Source organism: Anabrus simplex, chromosome 5 (assembly GCF_040414725.1).
Source record: "Anabrus simplex isolate iqAnaSimp1 chromosome 5, ASM4041472v1, whole genome shotgun sequence".
Taxonomy (NCBI): domain Eukaryota; kingdom Metazoa; phylum Arthropoda; class Insecta; order Orthoptera; family Tettigoniidae; genus Anabrus; species Anabrus simplex.
In genome coordinates, this window is record NC_090269.1 from 442235101 (window position 1) to 442258657 (window position 23557).

The 23557-nt window shown below is 41.9% G+C and overlaps 1 protein-coding gene across 1 annotated transcript in view; it reads left to right on the top strand.

Annotated features, from left to right (window-relative positions):
• Positions 1–1654: 1654 nt before the first annotated feature.
• Positions 1655–23557, top strand: part of LOC137501032 (zinc finger protein 737-like) — a gene marked incomplete at its 5' end in the record, with an annotated part of 89264 nt that continues 67361 nt past the window's right edge. The window contains one exon of the mRNA XM_068227889.1: positions 1655–1705. Coding sequence (XP_068083990.1) covers positions 1655–1705 — 51 coding nt within the window. The remainder of the gene's footprint in view (positions 1706–23557) is intronic.

Here is a 23557-nt window from a genome sequence, read left to right on the forward strand (position 1 = left end):
TTGGATGGCCAGACCGGCCGTTGCAGCTTGCGTCCAACGGAGGCCGCTCGGACCCCTCAAGTACCCTGAGATACCGCTCGACCGCACTATGAGGGGAGCAGAGGAGTTGAAGCACGCCGCGCCCGCGGTGAACATATACAGACTGCGGGCAAGTAGCAGGTCGTGTGCCGCACATCAGCCTTGGCCGGGAGGAGAGCTCCGGCTCGCCGTGCACATGTCGTCCTCGCTGGGGCCGAGGGGGCCCGTCCTCGAACCCAGCCGCGGCACAGCGCCGCGCGGCTGCGGGGGCACTGAAACATAAAGCTAGGCGGCAGAATTGTGTTGGACCATCATCTTTTTTGAGGGCACAGGCATTATGGAGAGGTTGAGGGGCCAGCGGCGTGTAGATATCCATGGCATTTAATATTATGAAGCCACAGTGTGTATTGGAGCAGGAGACGGGAGCGTGGTAATGGCCGTGGCAAGGACAGGATGGCAGTTTAACAGTCGGGGGAGGTTTACAAGAAATGCTTACATATAAAACAAAATATTATAGAAGGAGCAGAATGCCTTAAGTGTGGAACTCAAAAAAAATATAACCATTATATTCCTATCAAATTATATGAAGCAAGTTAACACAAAATTTACACCGGTTTCACCTGGGACAGGTGAACCCTAAATATCCTCTCGGTGGCTGGATTACTTACTAACAATGTAACCGGGGTGAGAAAATCGAGAATGATGCATGGCCCATGAAATCTGGGGGCAAGCTTGCCCGCGGGAACAAAATTTTTGACCATAACCTGGTCACCTACCTTCAAAGGGGTGGGTCTCCGTCCACGATCATACTTTTCTCTAACCTTTTCATGAGATACCTTAAGATTGGCTTTAGCCTTCTTCCAAAGATCTTTAATGTTATCCGGATCTATTGTCTCGGGTAGAATGTCATTCAGAGACCAGAGGTTAGAGAGCGGCGAGTTGGGAACAAACTTGAACATCAAAGAAGCTGGAGTAAACTTGTGAGATTCATGAACCGCCGAATTCAAAGCAAAAGCTATCCAATGCAGGGACGTGTCCCACCTGGAATGATCTTCATGATGATAGGCAATAAGTGCGGACCTGAGATTACGGTTAACCCGTTCAGCCAGGGATGGTTGAGGGTAATAAGCAGAAGTAGTTACATGAGAGATGGACAAGTCAAAACAGAATTTACGAAAAAGATTAGATGTAAAAGCCTTAGCATTATCAGATACAACATATTGGCACGGACCAAAAGAAGCAAAAATAGAATTTAAGCAAGTAATTGTAGACTGAGCGGTAGCCAGCTTAGTCGGAAATAACCACGAAAATCTTGTAAAACCATCTACGCATACAAAGATGAACTTGTTGGCATTACCCTTTGACTGGGGGAAGGGTCCTACATAATCGATATACAGGCGTTCCATGGGGCGCGACGCTTGATGCGAAGACAAAAGGCCTACCTTGGTGGACATGGTGGGTTTACTGAGTAAACAAGATTTACAAGCTTTTACAAGTTCACGAATTTCGCCGTCCATACCTTTCCAGATGAACATTTCACGAATCTTTTCACGGGTTTTAAAGATTCCAAGATGCCCTCCTAATGGGGTCTCATGATAATACTTGAAGATCATAGGTACAAGAACCGCTGGAACAACAACTTTCATCAACTTATCATGCCTCGAAGGGCAACATAGAACACCATTCCTCAGAACATAAGGGACAGCATGTTCCCCAGAAGAAAGGGTTTCCATTATCGGAGCCAGCGTCGGATCTTCACGTTGGTATTTCTCAATATCCCTAAAAAGCATGGGAGCATCTGTTAAGATGGCATTAACACCAGATAGTATGGACTCGGAAGGTGATGAACTGTCGACCGGTTCGTGGGTCTCGACGTCGTTATGAAACATACGGCTGAGTCCATCAGCAACAACATTTTCGGTACCTCTGATATGTCTAACATCAAACTGGAAGGCGGAAATACGAATAGCCCAGCGGGCTATACGACCAGTACGACGCGGCCTACCTAAGACCCAGCTTAAGGCTTGATTATCTGTCTCCAGGTCGAATTTGACATGTTCCAGATAGAGACGGAACTTTTCTAAGGCAAATAAGACTGCCAACCCTTCGAGCTCATAGATGGAATACTTGGCTTCTTGAGCCGATAGAGCCCTAGATGCATAGGCGATGGGTCGCCTCCCTAGTTCAGTCTCTTGAAGAAGGACTGCAGCTACAGCTGACGATGACGCGTCCGTTTGGACGATGAATTTCTTTGAGAAATCAGGCATAGCAAGGACAGGGGCATTACAGAGAGCTAATTTCAGATCTTCAAAAGCGGCTTGTTGAGAAGGTCCCCACTCGAATTTGATGCCTTTCCTACGAAGAAGGTTTAAGGGCGCCGCTCTATTAGCAAAGTTAGGAATGAACTTTCTGAAGAAATTCACCATACCAATGAACCTGGCGATACCTTTAATGTCCTTGGGAGGTTTAAAATCACGGATGGCCTGTGTTCTAGAATGATCGACTGCTACACCATCGGGTGACACAATATGCCCTACGAATGACATAGAGGGCTTAGCAAAGGCAACCTTGGACAACTTAACAGTTAACCCAGCCTTACGAAGGCGATCGAGAACTTCTCGCAGATGATCTAGATGTTCTTCAAAAGTCTCTGAAAATACGACGACATCATCCAAGTAGTGATATAAGTACTCAAATTTGATGTCGGAGAAGACCCTATCTAGTAGCCTAGTGAGCACAGCTGCCCCCGTGGGGAGCCCGAAAGGCACGCGGTTGTATTCGTATAAATTCCAGTCCGTGGCAAACGCTGTAAGGTGTTTAGACTCTTCGGCAAGGGGAATTTGATTATAGGCCTGATTCAAGTCCAAGATAGTGAAGAACTTGGCCTTACGAAACCATGAAAAGCAAGAATGAAGGTCAGGAAGGGGCACAGATTGCAACACCACCTTCCGATTGAGAGCCCTGTAATCAATGACAGGCCTGAAGCCTCCTTGGGGTTTCGGGACTAGAAACATAGGCGATGAATACGCCGACTTAGAGGGCCTAATAATACCATCCTTCAACATCTGATCGATAATTTCTTTCAGAGCCTTCATTTTAGGTGGAGATAGCCTATAAGGTGGAAAACGGAAGGGAATCGAATCCGTGACCTCAATTTTGTATTCAATAAGGTCAGTAACACCAAGAGTATCAGAGAACACCTCGGGAAACGACTGACACATTTTGCGAATACTATCAGCCTGCTCCTCAGGTAGATGTCTAAGGTCTAACAACATCTCATCCTGGGTAGGCGAAATAGAAGAACATGACACAGAATTACACTTTAATAGTGGTATTTTACAACTAGAAGCAAATTTGAATGTGCACGACCTAGACTGGAGATCGAGCACAAGACCAGTGTGAGAAATAAAGTCAGCTCCCAATATAATGGGGCAAGACAATTGCTTGGCCACAAACAATTTAATTTTCCATGTAAACTTAAAAATACGAATCTTGACCAGTAAGGAACCTAGAATTTCTAATGGAGATGAATTAGCCGAAACGTATTGAACAGGAGAAGAGACATAGTCAGAAAGTTTACAAACCGATTTCAATTTAGAATACCATTCAGCCGAAATAATCGAACAAACACTGCCTGAATCTAAGAGAGCTGTTATAGGCTCGTTATTTAACTCAATCTTAAGAAAAGGAACAGGTGCGGGGGTATCCGCCGCAATCCTAAGACATTCTTTAGGGCATTCAAAAGATGAATTTGAAGGCTGATCGTTCTCTGCATTTACAACCTGTTTACTAGGGGCTGGGTCTCGGGAAGATGGATTAGTCGACTCAGCCGAAGCCACTAGTCACTTTTTATTATTGGCATAGGTGGAATTTGCACCAGAAGTTGAGCAGGAGGGGGTGCTATTTGAGTTTGGACAATTCTTGGCGATATGTGAGAAGGCCCCACACTTAAAACGGCCTTGTGATGACCCGGCTCCATTCCTTGTCCCACTTGACTTGATCAGTGGACACTTGTCGCGCAGATGGTCAGGCGACCCGCAAGCATAACATTTACGGGGATTGACTGGTCGGCGAGGTGGAGGCCGAGTGTTACTAAAGGAAGGCGGGGGTTCTTTCGCGACACGCAAAGAATCGGCGTATCTAACTCCTTCCGCTGAGACGGCCAATGCTTCAAGTTCCGAGAAAGTTTGCGGGCACGCCGCGAAACACAAATATGACCTATAGGGAGGTGAAATTCCCTCTACAATAGCCTGTACAATCTGATCTTCAGGAAAATGAAGGGCAAACACCCTAGTATAAAACTTAATGTCCTGTATGAAATCAGCCAAGTTTTCATCCAAGCGCTGTACACGATAATAGTACTTCTGAATAAGAGAGGACCTGGCCCTAGCAGGGATGAAGTTAGCTAGCAAGTGGGCATGGAAATCCTCAATAGATGATTGCTCGGCAATGGCTCTTACGATTTTATCAGAGAGAATACCAATAGCATACGGATAGATAATTTGCAAAATTTGACATGGAGACAGAGAAAACACCAGGGCATGATCCTGAAATTCCACTAAAAATCTTAAAAATGAAATTACGTCACTGGTGGTATTAACGGAAAACTTAGAAATACCTCTGAGCAACATTGCCAATGGATGAGGCAAGCTGCTAAACCCGGGTGACATAGTAGGTAAAGGCTTCAATGGCAAAGAAGTTAATTCAGAACGGATGTTACTCAATGATGCACGACGTTCAGATTCGTTGTCCAATGGGGCAGGGATAGTTTGAGCAGCAACGGTTATTCTATTAACTTCTCCCTTGGGAGGCGCTTCCTCACTACCTGCATTCACTATGGTGGGTTGATCAGATTTGGGAGGAACTTCCCCAGTTAACAATTGAGTGACCTTACTAGATAATTCGGAAATATTTTCCAGGAGCATACTAGCTTCCTTCCTCTGAACGTCATTCAGTTTTAGAGACAACAGATCGTTAACCCTATTCGAAAAATTATATAGCCTGCCTTGCACACGCTTAATTTGATTAGGAGACGGATCATTTTCATCAAAAAAACTAACTACAGAAGCTAGCCCAGTAACGTTCTCCGTGATCGTGGAAAGAGAATCGTCAATTTCTTTCTCTCCCAAATTGGGGATGGAAATGGGCAAATCAAGGGACTCTCTAAGCTTGTTAGTGTCTACTGCAACCGTGCCTCCAGATTGCACATTTCTGATAGTTAATTCATAGATCAACTCCTCCTTGCGCAAGTAGTTAAGAAGGAGAACATCGCGAGGGCCGGGCATGATGACCGAACAATTTTGAAAAGTCAAAAAAAAATTCCAGCAACTGAGAAAATGGTTAGAGTTCGGATCTAAACAATGTCTAGCCGTCAAAAGAGGCTAAATTGAGACCCATTCAACCACGCTCTGCTACCACTTGTTACCGTGTTTTGGTGGTAGTTATGCATGAAAGAAGGTGCTGGGTGGTGAATAGGTCTCAAGCTACTAAAGTGAAATTAATTTTAAAATTTAACAAGGTTATATTTTCTTTTTCAAAATTAGGTAACAACAAATAGAACAGGTACTTAGTAGCCGAAACACGATTGAAAAAAATACATTTACATAGGTACCCCATTTGGGGCTTCAAAAGTCAGAAACATAATTCTTGGGCAATCAGCTCAGTTTTACCCCGAACACAATTTTAACAGAGGGGCAGAAAACCCCATTCATACCTAGGAGCCCTTGCTCCAAATTACACTGAAAAGCCTCCTCGAGGCATACAATATACAATTTTCAAAAGAGCCACTCGCTCTCAATTTTAAGCCTCTCCCAGGCCACACCAAACTCCACCTTTAAGCTGTCCTCAAAGGACATATATACAGGGGTAAAATACCCAACCTACTGAGGTCTATTAAATGACAAGAAGGTTAATACATGACCTCTAAAATACAATTTGAGGGGAGGCGAACTTGCACTCCCAATACACTTTGTTTAAGACCTACTTGGCCTTAGGCCGTTAGTGCAAGGGCTAATCCCATACTACAGAGGTGACTTAAGAAAATAACAATTTACATTACATTACGGAAGAATTGGTTGAGAAAATAAGTTCACCTCAAGACAATGTGAGTGGGAGCTCGAGAGGGTTAGCACTCTCTATCCCAGTATGTAGCTTTACAAGAGAATAGATGAAAAGAGAAGTTACATTTTAGGAAAAGGTTACATAGTGGAACGCTTAGAACCCGCCCCGAAAGTTAAACTGCTGAGCTAGCAAAGAAAGAATTTATTAATCGGCCATTACCTTGTTGTTGACCGCTGCCGAGGAAAGAGGCGCTTCCCGCCTCCTGCTAAGTACTTAATACACTGAAAGATGGAACAGAAGTGGCGCAGAGACCCAAAAATTAGCAGTTTATATCCTCTCGTGGAAGGTTCTAGGCGTTAGGGGAAAGAAAACACCCTCCCACAAACTCTTTATTGGGTAGGACACAGCAACATATTCAAGTTGGGGGAAGATACATCTGATTGGATAGAAATTAATTTAAGAAATTCGGGATTGGTTAGGTTCAACACAAGGGGAAAGAAGGGGTGAATATTGCCAACTTAAACAATGACTGAAAGAAATTTAACAAAGAACAAACTCTTGAAATTAAATTTTCTCCAAAAAACAGCTCTTTCACTTCGCACTAGAGTGCACCGTTGTTGATCTTCAGTAGTGTCCTCTAGAAGAGAAAGTTCACACTTCTAACTACAAGTGAAACAAAAACACATCAAAAATGACACAGTTCAAAAACTCAAAATTTTCCACGTGGTGACATCTTCTGAGAAGGTAAAGAATTAACAGCGTAGATAAAGTTCAGACTTCCTCCAGCAGAGGAGTTTCACCTGGCGCAATTTTTAAATTAGCGGCGTGGAGGTGTACCGCCCGGTACAATTATTATTATTGTATTCCCATAACCACTTATGTGGTTTTCTGCGAAGTTAAGGTGCCGGTATTTTGTCCCACAGGAGTTCTTTCATGTGCCGGTACACCTGCCGACATGCGACTCTCGTATGTCAGCATCTTCAAGTACCGCCGAGCAAAGTCGGAATTGAAACCGCAGACTTGAGCTCAGAAGGCCAGAGCTTTACCGTCTGAACTACTCAGCCCGGTACAGCATACAACCAATACCAATCAGTTCGTACTCTTCATTAAAAAATGAAATGGCGTATGGCTTTTAGTGCCGGGAGTGTCCGAGGACAAGTTCGGCTCACCAGATGTAGGTCTTTTGATTTGACACTCTTAGGCGACCTGCGCGTCGTGATGAGGATGAAATGATTATGAAGACGACACATACACCCTGCTCCAGTACCAGCGAAATTAATCAATTAAAATGAAAATTCTCGATCCTGTCGGGAATCGAACCTGGGACCCCTGTGACCAAAGGCCAGCACGGTAACCATTTAGTCATGGAGCCGAACGTACTCTTCTGTAATAAATGAGCTACACGTATAACACAATGTAAGAGCATCGTATATAATACATGTTTACATGCACTGGAATATACTTATTGCTTAAACTGTTTTACTATTAATAAAATTGTAAATGCATTTGCAATGGTATAATATGTGACAATATTCAATCTACAGTAATCTATCCACCTGCACCTATTGCGAACTGAATGTCAGCAGATCAAAATCTGGTGTTCATAGCGTAACAAATAATGCGGCGATCTTGAAACGACTACAGCGTTTGAATGACAAACGTGGGGGAGCACATGCATCTGTGGAATTAGTAATGAAATTTAAATTGTAATTCCTCCTAAGATCACCGTTACAACATTGCCCACATTAAAGCATTTGAATTTTCCGCCCGTGAATTCAATCGGAGGACTACCGGAGGTCTCCGGAGGACGAGCGAAAACAACTGCTCTGCTCCGCTCCTACCGTTCCCAGCTCTAATTGGAGGGGAACTGTTTGCGAAGGTGTGACTATAGGATTGTTTCTAATACTTGGTGGGGAGCTACTAGCGGTGGAGGAGAAGGAAGAAAGTGTATTGCAGCGTGTATTGTAGCGGTGGAATGCCGTTTGAGGGAGCGGTATTAAAGTGGGTTGGCTATGGGTCTATTGGTTGTACTTGAATGGGCGGTATTAGCGGTAGGAGAAGGGAGGGGAGTGTATTAGTTATAGAGGAGGTGGGGGCTTATTAAATTAAGGTTGAAAATTTTAAAGAATATATAGGTGAGAGGAATTGATTCTTGTAATAGTAATAAAATCTGTTCGTACAAGGGGCTTTTTAAAAATCAATGATATCGTTTTAAATTCTTATCTTTCTTAAACTGCTGGTCGAGCAATATGGATATATTTTCTTATTCTGTCACGAGTTTACTTTTTTCGATTCTTTTGAGAATATGAAAGTCCTGTACTATTGTAGTGAATTTATACCCTGTGTCCCTCATGTGGTTGGCCAAGTAAACGTAAAGAAGATTATAAAAAGAACTAAGTAATATGTTTTCACCATTTTTATAATTATCATTACTTTTACCGGGATTACGTGGCTCACAGAGAGCAAATATATTTACTTTCACAGAATTTGGAAATTTTATTTGTTTCATTTCTTAAAATTCAGGTAGATTAATTCAATTATATAATAAGAAACAGTTGGAATATTACTTGAGGATATTCACATTAAATAACGAGTTCGTCAGCTCCAAGAATACATTGGATTTAGAAGTTCTTAATCAGGTACAAGAGTAATTAGGAGAAACTCCCAGGTGTTAACCTACATATGAAAGAGCTTACTTGCTGCAAACATGTGTTATATTATGGAGTCGGAGCTCCAAGATACACAGAGGCTAGCCTCAATCACGCAGTCAGTTGCTATGTAGAATTTCAATTACGCTGGTAACACCCACTTCATAGTGATCATACATAGGTTGCCCCATTGTAGGCTTATCGACTACAAGGTTTCACAATCAGGTTAAGTACTGTTCCTCAAGGGAACCTAAACGTAGACATGCTTACCGGAAGAACCATAAAGAATATGCAAGGACATCATTGCCCTATTACAAGGCCTTAAAAAGGGAAAGAAAAAGTTACATAAAACAGACCTTAAACAAAAACAAGGAGATGAAACTCCAACACTCCTTAACGAACACTGAGGAAAAGACAGGAACCTAAGTGGGCTTAAGGTCTAATGATGCAGAGGCTAATCCCATATCAAAGAGGGTGACTAGAAGAGGAAATTTAAAGGCCGAGACAGGATTTCCAAAATTGAGTGGTTGAAAACTTTAGTCACCAGCTCAAAAGTAGAAGTTTCAATCGTGCTCCCTTAAATTCACAGTAGGGAGTGCAAAAGACTGCACAGAAGCAGTGGCGTACGCTGAGGCTGAGTACAAGACGTGGGCTACCACTAGACTTAGGTAGCCACTTTTCGATGCTTGATTTAGTGAATGTGAGCCTTTTAAGAGATTTTTGCTGTAGCCAATAGCCAACGTAGCAGCCTGCTGCGTTGTAAAGGCTGTTTCAGAAGTCACTGTTCTGACCTCTGTTACTGTCAATACTCAAAACCTTATCAGTGGAGACGGTAGCCTAAGATTTAGCAAATTAAAGTCCGGCTTTGTTGTTAAATGTATAGAATGCTTGCCTTTGGTCCGATGGCCCCGGTTCAGTTCTCAGAATCGAACCCCTCGTACTGTTAATTTCCCTGGCATGGGGACTGGGTGTTTATGACGTCTTCGCCGTTCATTTCATCCTCATTAGGTCACCACCGAAACCTGTACAGATGCCACGCACAATTATTATTATTATTATTATTATTATTATTATTATTATTATTATTATTATTACTATTATTAACTAAAATTTTGAATTTTACAGCATTAGCAGAGGTCGTTTATTAGCTTCCTCGGGAGATCAGCGGTGGTGTCCGATCCATGACCACGGGTTCGATCCCAACCAACAAAAGAGAACACTACACCTGAAAATTTCATTTCATTTTATCAGATCTACCTATAAAAATTAAACTATATTACTCTTATAACAGCAGCTCTGTAGTGTCTTCCTACAAGGATATAGTAGTAACGGAAGTGAAATGTCAGCACTCTATTATCTACGAGTATAAGGTGAGGAAGTATATACGACGATGAACGCAGTTAGCAGTGGCGATCTGATAGACCGAAGCCTAGCATACCTATCCACCCGGTCCCCGCACCAATCGAGCATACATAAGCAAGCCCCGCGAGGCGGGTCGAGGAGAGAGGGATGCAGAGTCTGGGCCGATGCCCTGCTCTCAGAAATACGTGCGACGTTCTTTCTCACTGCTTTCAAGTTTTATAAATGGAACAATGTGCCAGATGGTTATATTATAATGCGCTTTTGACTTCCATCATTCTCATCTGAGGTTTGGGCTTCACCGATAGCCTTGGTAGCCCTCAGCATACGCCACTGCACAAGGTCCTACATTTCAGCCCAAAGAAGAAAAATATTACATACTAGATTTTAAGAAAACTGCTGACATCTGTCCCCCGAAACACATGCAGGCACAATCACGTGACGAGATAAATTCTGCCATTGCCTGTTAGCGCTGGATCTTCTTCAAGCGGGAAGCGCCCTGCCTCCTGGGCCGCTCTGACCTCCGTCAAGTCGCCTCTCAATAACCGGAGCAAATCTGACAAGACGGCCTTAATCAATCAAAATCAATCAATACTGATCTGCATTTAGGGCAGTCGCCCAGGTGGCAGATTCCCTATCTGTTGCTTTCCTAGCCTTTTCCGAAATGATTTCAAAGAAATTGGAAATTTATTGAACATCTCCCTTGGTAAGTTATTCCAATCCCTAACTCCCCTTCCTATAAATGAATATTTGCCCCAGTTTGTCCTCTTGAATTCCAACTTTATCTTCATATCGTGATCTTTCCTACTTTTATAAACGCCATTCAAACCTATTCGCCTACTAATGTCATTCCACGCCATCTCTCCGCTGACAGCTCGGAACATACCACTTAGTCTAGCAGCTCTTCTTCTTTCTCTCAATTCTTCCCAACCCAAACATTGCAACATTTTTGTAACGCTACTCTTTTGTCGGAAATCACCCAGAACAAATCGAGCTGCTTTTCTTTGGATTTTTTCCAGTTCTTGAATCAGGTAATCCTGGTGAGGGTCCCATACACTGGAACCATACTCTAGTTGGGGTCTTACCAGAGACTTATATGCACTCTCCTTTACATCCTTACTACAACCCCTAAACACCCTCATAACCATGTGTAGAGATCGGTACGCTTTATTTACAATCCCATTTATGTGATTACCCCAGTGAAGATCTTTCCTTATATTAACACCTAGATACTTACAATGATCCCCAAAAGGAACTTTCACCCCATCAACGCAGTAATTAAAACTGAGAGGACTTTTCCTATTTGTGAAACTCACAACCTGACTTTTAGCCCCGTTTATCAACATACCATTGCCTGCTGTCCATCTCACAACATTTTCAAGGTCACATTGCAGTTGCTCACAATCTTGTAACTTATCTATCACTCTATAGAGAATAACATCATCCGCAAAAAGCCTTACCTCCGATTCCACTCCTTTACTCATATCATTTATATACACTGACTGACAGAGCAAATGCAACACCAAGAAGGAGTGGTTCGAAAGGGATGAAAGTTGGGGAAAAAACAGAGACGGCACGGGCGAATAATTGATGCTTATTTCAAACCTATATGCAGGTTACACAATGCGCACGGCATCGACTCAGTAGGATGTAGGACCACCACGAGCGGCGATGCACGCAGAAACACGTCGAGGTACAGAGTCAATAAGAGTGCGGATGGTGTCCTGAGGGATGGTTCTCCATTCTCTGTCGACCATTTGCCACATTTGGTCGTCCGTACGAGGCCGGGGCAGAGTTTGCAAACGGCGTCCAATGAGATCCCACACGTGTTCGATTGGTGAGAGATCCGGAGAGTACGCTGGCCACGGAAGCATCTGTACACCTCGTAGAGCCTGTTGGGAGATGCGAGCAGTGTGTGGGCGGGCATTATCCTGCTGAAACAGAGCATTGGGCAGCCCCTGAAGGCACGGGAGTGCCACCGGCCGCAGCACATGCTGCACGTAGCGGTGGGCATTTAACGTGCCTTGAATACGCACTAGAGGTGACGTGGAATCATACGCAATAGCGCCCCAAACCATGATGCCGCGTTGTCTAGCGGTAGGGCGCTCCACAGTTACTGCCGGATATGACCTTTCTCCACGCCGAAGCCACACTCGTCTGCGGTGACTATCACTGACAGAACAGAAGCGTGACTCATCGGAGAACACGACGTTCCGCCATTCCCTCATCCAAGTCGCTCTAGCCCGGCACCATGCCAGGCGTGCACGTCTATGCTGTGGAGTCAATGGTAGTCTTCTGAGCGGACGCCGGGAGTGCAGGCCTCCTTCAACCAATCGACGGGAAATTGTTCTGGTCGATATTGGAACAGCCAGGGTGTCTTGCACATGCTGAAGAATGGCAGTTGACTAGGCGTGCGGGGCTGCCACCGCTTGGCGGCGGATGCGGCGATCCTCGCGTGCTGACGTCACTCGGGCTGCGCCAGGACCCCTCGCACGTGCCACATGTCCCTGCGCCAACCATCTTCGCCACAGGCGCTGCACCGTGGACACATCCCTATGGGTATCGACTGCGATTTGACGAAGCGACCAACCTGCCCTTCTTAGCCCGATCACCATACCCCTCGTAAAGTCGTCTGTCTGCTGGAAATGCCTCCGTTGACGGCGGCCTGGCATTCTTAGCTATACACGTGTCCTGTGGCACACGACAACACGTTCTACAATGACTGTCGGCTGAGAAATCACGGTACGAAGTGGGCCATTCGCCAACGCCGTGTCCCATTTATCGTTCGCTACGTGCGCAGCACAGCGGCGCATTTCACATCATGAGCATACCTCAGTGACGTCAGTCTACCCTGCAATTGGTATAAAGTTCTGACCACTCCTTCTTGGTGTTGCATTTGCTCTGTCAGTCAGTGTATATAAGAAAACATAAAGGTCCGATAACACTGCCCTGAGGAACTCCCCTCTCAACTATTACAGGGTCAGACAAAGCTTCACCTACTCTAACTCTCTGAGATCTATTTTCTAGAAATATAGCAACCCATTCAGTCACTCTTTTGTCTAGTCCAATTGCACTCATTTTTGCCAGTAGTCTCCCATGATCCACCCTATCAAATGCTTTAGACATGTCAATCGCGATACAGTCCATTTGACCTCCAGAATCCAAGATATCTGCTATATCTTGCTGGAATCCTACAAGTTGAGCTTCAGTGGAATAACCTTTCCTAAAACCGAATTTCCTTCTATCGAACCAGTTATTAATTTCACAAACATGTCTAATATAATCAGAAAGAATGCCTTCCCAAAGCTTACATACAATGCATGTCAAACTTACTGGCCTGTAATTTTCAGCTTTATGTCTATCACCCTTTCCTTTATACACAGGGGCTACTATAGCAACTCTCCATTCATCTGGTATAGCTCCTTCGACCAAACAATAATCAAGTAAGTACTTCAGATATGGTACTACATTCCAACCCATTGTCTTTAGTATATCCCCAGAAATCTGATCAATTCCAGTCGCTTTTCTAGTTTTCAACTTTTGTATCTTATTGTAAATGTCATTGTTATCATATGTAAATTTTATTACTTCTTTGGCCTTAGTCTCTTCCTCTATCTCGACATTATCCTTGTAACCAACAATCTTTACATACTGCTGACTGAATACTTCTGCCTTTTGAAGATCCTCACATTCACACTCCCCTTGTTCATTAATTATTCCTGGAATGTCCTTGTTGGAACCCGTTTCTGCCTTAAAATACCTATACATACCCTTCCATTTTTCACTAAAATTTGTATGACTGCCAATTATGCTTGCCATCATGTTATCCTTAGCTGCCTTCTTTGCTAGATTCAATTTTCTAGTAAATTCCTTCAATTTCTCCTTACTTCCACGGCCATTCCTAACTCTATTTCTTTCCAGTCTGCACTTCCTTCTTAGTCTCTTTATTTCTTTATTATAATAAGGTGGGACTTTACCATTCCTTACCACCCTTGAAGGTACAAACCTGTTTTCGCATTCCTCAACAATTTCTTTAAACCCATCCCAGAGTCTGTTTACATTTTTATTTACCGTTTTCCACCGATCATAGTTACTTTTTAGAAACTGCCTCATACCTGCTTTATCAGCCATATGGTACTGCCTAACAGTCCTACTTTTAAGACCTTCCTTTCTATCGCATTTATTTTTAACTGCCACAAAAACAGCTTCATGATCACTAATACCATCTATTACTTCAGTTTCCCTATAGAGCTCATCTGGTTTTATCAGCACCACATCCAGGATATTTTTCCCTCTGGTTGGTTCCATCACTTTCTGAATCAGCTGTCCTTCCCATAGTAACTTATTTGCCATTTGTTGGTCATGCTTCCTGTCGTTCGCATTTCCTTCCCAATTTACATCTGGCAAATTCAGATCTCCCGCTACAATCACATTTCTTTCCATGTCGTTTCCCACATAGCTGACTATCCTATCAAATAATTCCGAATCCGCATCAGTGCTACCCTTTCCCGATCTGTACACTCCAAATATATCAAGTTGCGTATTATCTTTAGAAATGAGCCTTACACCTAGAATTGCATGTGTATCATCTTTAACTTTTTCGTAGCTTACAAATTCTTCTTTCACCAGAATGAAAACTCCCCCTCCCACCTTTCCTATCCTATCTCCACGATACACACTCCAGTGCCGTGAGAAAATTTCTGCATCCATTATATCATTTCTCAGCCATGATTCAACTCCTATTACAATATCTGGTAAATATATATCTATTAAATTACTTAATTCTATTCCTTCTTTACAATACTTCTACAGTTCAACACTAACAATTTTATGTCATCCCTACTTGATTTCCAGTTCCCTGTTCCCTTATCACCGCTCCCTAGGCCATCCCGTTTCCCTGAATGTACCTCCCTATTACCCTTCCAAACAAATTTCCTAACTTATACGTACCACTGCGGTTTAAATGAAGGCCATCCGAGCGCAGATCCCTATCTCCTACCCACCAATTAGGATCTAGAAATTTCACTCCCAGTTTCCCACATACCCACTCCATAGTCTCATTGAAATCCCCAATCACCCTCCAGTCAGTATCCCTCCTACACATTATTCCACTAATAACAATCTCCGCTTTCTTAAACTTCACCCGTGCTGCATTTACCAGATCCCACACATCACCAACTATGTTGGTACTTATATCAGCTTGCCTTACGTTGTTGGTACCAACGTGAAACACTACCACCTTCTCCTTCCCCTCCTCCCTCTCTACTACTTTCCTCAACATGTGCCTCAACCTAATTCCTGGATAACATTCTACCCTGGTTCCCTTTCCTCCACACACTTTCCCCACGTGTCTAACGATGGAATCCCCCATGACCAGAGTCTCAACCCTACCCACCTCATTTGATCCCCTCCCCTCCTGGTCAGCCCTATCTTTCCTGATAGCTGCAGAAGCTACTTCCTCCTCCCTTTTCTCCTTCCCATGACCCTGTTCCACCTGTCTTTTCCTATCCTCCACTCTACATTTCCCTTTCCTACCTTTTCCCTTCCTCCTACTTCCATGCATCTCAGCAACAGTTCCCTGTCCCTCATCTTCCCTCTGTTGTTCTACCTGGAGTGACTCGTACCGATTTCGCACAGGCACCTGTCCTGAATTCTGATCCTGAATAGAGCCCTTGGCCTGCAATCTCCTTCCCCTTGGAACATTAGACCACCTGTCTTCTACAACTCCTCCCTTTCCTTCCCCTCCCTCTTGTACACCTTCTGTAACCTGTACATTGTTTGAGGGAGTCCTATCTTCCTTCCTGTCTTCTGTGAGAATCCTAATTATCTCCCTCAAACTTTCCAACTCCTCCCTCATACCCCTCAACGCCTCACCACACCCACAATAAGTACACTCGCGCACCTTAGGCATTCTTTACGGGGGAAAAATTATAAATTAAAAAAATAAAGTAACTTATTTGCAAAAAAATAAATGAACGGAGGGATATATTGTCTGGGATAGTACCCAACAATAAGGTAATTAATATACGACTACACTACAATACTACTTAGTCGTGCTCTATTTTTTTATCCTACAACCCCTAACAGGATAAAAACTGCTGTTAATTACTGAATATCGAAAGTAATACACAAGAACTACACAATTCCAAACTGCAATTAAGCCTATCTTAATTTCAACAATATTTTAGTAAGAGTTTCTACGGATACCTCTACTACATCAGTACTACACAAATATTTTACAATAATAAAATAAGCACACTAAATTCTAATAGGATATTACTCGTATACTACTGTACAGTACACTACAGTAATTTTTAAACTACTTTCAGACGTATCCTAATTATGATACCGGTACCGTACCGTATGTCACTACTAAGCACAACAGAAATGAAATTTGCAAGAACTACTGTACTCAAAGATTACCAACGAAGCTAAATGCTTAGACAAATTATTATTAGTATTAGGGTCTAATAGATACACACGAAAGATAACACACGAATATAGCAGGCAAGATACGGCACTATCTAAATGTACCGCACTGTATCTACACTACACTATACTGCGTTTGGTTAAATGCTTAAGTATCAAAAGGATTGCCGTACACGAAGAAAAACACGAATATAACTGGCAAGATACTATCAAATATATTATACCTTATCTTCACTACAATTCTACTGAAATGTGGTTATGTGATTATTACAGCTGGTGGATTACTATTATTTTCCCTACTCCACGGGACGGAGAAAAAAAAGTGTCCTTAATTAGGCCTACTGAATAATACGAGGTTGTCTACAATAATTTCTCAAATATTTCTGTCAAAACTACTACTACTATTACTCCAGGGACTTGAACTGAAATTACTGGGATATATGAAATTTATTATTATTAGCTAACCGCTCATAAATACTGAAAGATCGAGGGAGAGAAATATAAATTACGGATACTAACTACCTACTCAGAAGTACAAATGAATGGAATACACGGTCAGCTGATTTTTATTTATATTTACTTGACTACACTACACCCTTTGTTCACGACTGTAGCCAACAATGCAATATTTGAATATGAGGAGCGACAATAATCAATAACAATACGACTGTTAACTATTACCGTGTAATCTCTTTAACTTCTTTTTAAATGGAAGTTTACAGGCGTATCGTGTTTTTTAATGTAGTAAATTATTACCTTCGCGATAGTTTGAACGTATATCTATACGAAATACCGGAGAAGTTGCTGCAGAAGTTACGGTACTATTCCTTATGATAATCTGCCTTTGTAAGTACAACCAACGAACCTATACATATACCGGTATTTACAAATATTTTTAAAGTTAATATTGTTACCTAAAGTATTACCTAAACCTAAATTCGAAACAAGGTGCACCTAGCTAGCCTACTTAACCTAGAAAACGTAATTTACTGAAGACCAACTGAATTACTTGTTACAAAATTTAAATAATTATTACTACTCCCAATTTCTACCAACAAGCACTAAACACCACTATATAAACAGCACTACATGAATCAGATATACACAAAATTAAGCTATTTCAATAGGTTTTCACTACTTTATCACTACAATAATGCAAGAGCTCTCTCAACAGCCAACCGTTCTCAAGCGCATCCAACAATGCAACCTCAAAGCCTTAAAGAGCTCCGAAGGGGAAAGTTCCAGATTAAATTAAAATCCATATCACTGATATGCTAAACTTCCATACACTTCCCCAGGTTTGATTGGCTAGAGAACTTAGTTACAGGCAGATTATATTAGAGGAGAAACCTAGAGAATTGTTGTCAACTTCGGCACATCAAAGAAAAATAAAACAATAACCAGAAAGAATGATTTACCAACTACATACATATATTATCATTAAAGACTGTTATGCCTTTCAGCGTTCAGTCTGCAAGTCTCTGTGAATTTACTATACGTCGCCACAATCCTCTATTTGCAACTAGTGTTGTGGCCTCATTTAGTTCTATACCTCTTATCTTTAAATCGTTAGAAATTGAGTCTAACCATCGTCGTCTTGGTCTCCCTCTACTTCTCTTACCCTCCATAATAGAGTCCATTATTCTCCTACCTAACCTATCCTCCTCCATTCGCCTCACATGACCCCACCACCGAAGCTGGTTTATGCGTACAGCTTCATCCATCGAGTTCATTCATTAGACTTTATCTCCTCATTCCGAGTATCCACCTGCCATTGTTCCCACCTGTTTGTACCAGCAATCATTCTCGCTAATTTCAAGGTCTTTTACTTCTAATTTATGAATAAGATCCTGGGTCCACCTAGATTTCGCTCCCGTAAAGCAAAGTTGGTCTGAACAGACCGATGTAAGGATAGTTTCGTCTGGGAGCTGACTTCCTTCTTACAGAATACTGTTGATCGCAACTGCGAGCTCACTGCATTAGCTTTACTACACCTTGATTCTATTTCAGTTACCATCCTGGGAGAACACACAAACTAAATAATTGAAATTATCTACCTGTTCTAGGTTTGTATCACCAATCTGACATTCAGTTCTGTTAAATTTCCTACCTACTGTACTGAAATCAATTTAGTCTTCGAAAGGCTAATTTTCATACCTAACTCATTGCATATATTTTCAAGTTCCAAGATATTAGACTGCAGGCTTTCAGCACAATCTGCCATTAAAACAAAGTCGTCAGCATAGGCCAGACTGCTTACTACATTTCCGCCTAACTGAATCCCTCCCTGCCATTTTATACCCCGCAGCAGATGATCCATGTAAACTACGAACAGCAAAGGTGAAAGATTACAGTCTTGTCTAACCCCTGTAAGTACCCTGAACCAAGAACTCATTCTACCATCAATTCTCACTGAAGCCCAATTGTCAACATAAATGCGTTTGATTGATTTTAATAATCTACCTTTAATTCCATAGTCCCCCAAATGGCGAACATATTTTCCCTCGGTACCCTGTCATATGCTTTCTCTAGATCTACGAAACACAAGCACAACTTCCTATTCCTCTCGTAGCATTTTTCAATTACCTGCGCATTCTGAAAATCTGATCCTGACAGCCTCTCTGTGGTCTGAAACCACACTGGTTTTCATCCAACTTCCTCTCAACAACTTATCGCACCCTCCCTTCCAAGATGCCAGTGAATACTTTGCCTGGTATACTAATCAATAAGATACCTCGATAGTTGTTGTAATCCTTCCCGTTCCCTTGCTTATAGATAGGTGCAATTACTGCTTTTGTCCAAACTGAAGGTAACTGACCAACACTCAATGCTAATCTTACTACTGTATGAAGCCATTTCATCCCTGCCTTCGCACTTTACTTCACCATTTCAGGTCTGATATCATCTTTCCCTGCTGCTTCTTGACAATGGGGTTTATTTACCATCCTTTCCACTTCCTCAAGCGTAATTTCATCAACACCATTTTCCTCCTCCCCATGACCTTGGCTGTTCGCAGCACCACCAGGAAGATTTTCTTTTACGTTGAGAAGATATTCAAAATATTCCCTCCACCTCTCCAGTGATTCCCTGGGATCTATTATGAGTTCACCTGAATTACTCAAAACACTGTTCATTTCCTTTTTCCCTCCCTTCCTAAGGTTATTACTGTCCAGAAAGGTTTCCCTGCTGCTTGACCTAGCCTTTCCAGGTTATTACCAAAATCTTCCCACGACTTCTTGTTGGATTCAACAACTATTTGTTTCGCTCTGTTTCTTTCATCTACGTACAAATCTTTGCTTACGCTATTACACAAGGCTAGGAAATGAGCCATGAGAAGTGGGATCACCGAATTTAGTTTTCAGTTCTCCCGCTAGGATCGCCTTTCTTAGACACAAGTTTTGAATATCTTCCTATGTTTAGCAATGATTTTGTGACAAGTGCTTGTGGAAATTTGCTAATATATGGCCAATTATGATACTTACGGAGAAACCACGTGTTTTAATGTTGCTCGTGATCCATTTTTGTCGTAGTGCAAATAGTAACGTGTCCTGTTGGAATCTTATTTACATCAGTACCTTGAGGTTATGAGTCGTCGTAGTATGGACCCCCAGTCAACACGAATTTATACATATTTACAAAGGTGTTTTCAAGTGTTTGGGAAATATATAGTCAGTTTATACTCACGTAAAAGCTATTACTTAAAATGTAATATTTATAATGGGTCTCCATTTCTGAGTCACCATTTGAATCCTACGTCACTGCCTATACTAATTTAACTTTAACACTTTTCTGTTCAAAGGTTTTCGGTCCAGATTCGAAATATTTTGGCACTTTGATGAAATATTCCTTGCAATATTGTCCAACAAAAGCTTGAGTCATTTCTGCAGCAACAATAGTGGCAATGTTTCGTTATTACAGGTCCTGCACACGAGTTCCCTTAAAGCCCTGTCTTTCAGGTAGTGGGTATTAATACAGATCGGTAGATAGTCTTGAGAGATAGTGTATTGCTTCAATAACAAAACTGTAACACATTTGTATCAAAGCCCTGAAGAAAGCGTTAGGGTACCTTAACCCTCCCCTGTCTTGAAAACGGATTAAGCATAATGCAGGACTATCAGTTGCAGGTAAGGATATTATCTGTAGACAATTGTCACAGCTAGTTTCTTCTTCTGCTACATGTATCAAACATCTTGCTATCATTGCCAGTGATACTAATGACAGAGTAACTACAGATTCTGAAAACAGAAAAAAAGTAATTATCACTGCTGAGTTAAGGATCAAATAATTTGTAAGCACTTTAAAAATGTTTGTTAAATTAGCCTGTGGATGATCTGTCGGACAGTAATATGCAGACCTTTATAGTGTTCTCTCAGAATGTACACTCCTATCACGTCTATAGGTATGGGCCGTGAAAGCATCAATGGCAAAATTTACACTTTTGTTTATAAAAAGCCTGAATCTGCTCAATCAAGAAATTTGCTTTCAAATCACCTTGTTCCGCTAGTCCTGTCATTTTATTTAGTTGACTGTCAAGTCCATGTTTTTTATTTATTTTTGGGTTAATGCACCCTTTCTTTTAAAGTTGTAATAATATGTTTCTGCTTTGCTGTAAGTGCTCTTTGTTTCTTACATTTCCTGGCTATTCTTTTCAGTTTCAAACCTAATTTAGTACAGTATAGTTTATATTTTATAGAACACTGTGTGGCTGTGGTTTTATTTAACGGTTCACTGATAAGTACAGATGGAGGGCCATTCTCTTCACTGGCTGTAGATGTGCTTGGTTCCACATGAAGTTCAATTTTCTTGTAGGGTTTATCTTCATTTCCCACTTCTAAAGCCTTCCTCTTATGTGGTCTTCCTGTATGTGGTTGTGTTTGTATGCGGGAAAGTCTTGAAATACGGATGGAATGTCGTTCGGAAGTAGCATTTTTAGTGCTGTGCTCACACTGTAATCTGAGTTCTTAAAATGCCTACTGCAAACAGTGGAATGTACACTAGGTCCCCACAGAGATCCTAGTCTATTTCCCTGATGAGAAATTGCCAAACACCATTTAGATTTAAGTTCCTCGTCTTCCGGAAATCTATGAAATGAAATATCACACCCTTTTGAGATCTTTGATTTGCAATAAGAAACACTACAGCACACCATGTTTTTTTTAAGTGTACCCGATGTTCACGTTACGTAAATATGGTCATTAATTTCAATCACTCAATTATAATCACCTGCACTAGCACAAGAAAGCTCATAAAATACAAAAATACGTCTTGACATGCTCGTGAATGTTTGCATGAGTACCTCGCCCATGTAATTTTATGTCTAAGAAGCGCGCACCTAGCGGCTAAACGATGCGTTTGGCAAGCCCGAGCGGGAACCAGTTTCACTACCAGGGAGGCCTTGTATCTCCCAGCCTTGTATAATAGCGTAAGCAACGGTACAAATCCCTGTCTGCATCGGCCCTTGTTTGGAGCCATTTCTGATAAGCTTTCTACGTTTACAAGCTGCTCTCAATTCATCATTCCACCAAGATGTTCGTCTTTTCCCATCTTTACACACAGTTGTTCCTAGGTATCCCCTTGCTGTTCTTACTACAGAATCCCTGTAGGCCACCCATTCTCTTTCTATGTCCAGAACTTGCTTACTATCTATTGCTCGAAACATCTCACTAATCATATCCATGTACTTCCGTCTAATTTCCTCGTCCTGCAGATTTTCTACCCTTATTCGTTTGCAGACAGATTTCACTTTCCCTACCCTATGGCTAGAGATACTTAGTTCACTACAGATCAGATAGTGGTCTGTATCATCGAAAAATCCCCGGAAAACTCGAACATTTCTAACAGATTTCCTGAATTCGAAGTCGGTTAGGATATAGTCTATTATGGATCTGGTACCTCTAGCCTCGCATGTGTAGCTGTGAATAGCCTTATGCTTGAAGAATGTATCCGTAACTGCTAAACCCATGCTAGTACAGAAGTCAATCAATCAATATCAATCAATATTGATCTGCATTTAGGGCAGTCGCCCAGGTGGCAGATTCCCTATCTGTTGCTTTCCTAGCCTTTTCCGAAATGATTTCAAAGAAATTGGAAATTTATTGAACGTCTCCCTTGGTAAGTTATTCCAATCCCTAACTCCCCTTCCTATAAATGAATATATGCCCCAGTTTGTCCTCTTGAATTCCAACTTTATCTTCATATTGTGATCTTTCCTACTTTTATAAACGTCACTCAAACTTATTCGTCTAGTAATGTCATTCCACGCCATCTCTCCGCTGACAGCTCGAAACATACCACTTAGTCGAGCAGCTTTTCTTCTTTCTCTCAGTTCTTCCCAACCCAAACATTGCAACATTTTTGTAACACTGCTCTTTTGTCGGAAATCACCCAGAATGAATCGAGCTGCTTTTCTTTGAATTTTTTTCCAGTTCTTGAATCAGGTAATCCTGGTGAGAGTCCCATACACTGGAACCATACTCTAGTTGGGGTCTTACCAGAGAACTATATGCCCTCTCCTTTACATCCTTACTACAACCCCTAAACACCCTCATAACCATGTGCAGAGATCTGTACCCTTTATTTACAATCCCATTTATGTGATTACCCCAATGAAGATCTTTCCTTGTATTAACACCTAGATACTTACAATGATCCCCAAAAGGAACTTTCACCCCATCAACACAGTAATTAAAACTGAGAGGACTTTTCCTATTTGTGGAACTCACAACCTGACATTTAACCCCGTTTATCAACATACCATTGCCAGCTGTCCATCTCACAACATTTTCAAGGTCACGTTGCAGTTGCTCACAATCTTGTAACTTATTTATCCCTCTATAGAGAATAACATCATCCGCAAAAAGCCCTACCTCCGATTCCACTCCTTTACTCATATCATTTAAAAAACATAAAGGTCTGATAATACTGCCTTGAGGAATTCCCCTCTTAATTATTACAGGGTCAGATAAAGCTTCACCTATTCTAATTCTCTGAGATCTATTTTCTATTTTCTCTTTTCTAGTCCAGGAAACGCTTCCCATTCCTGT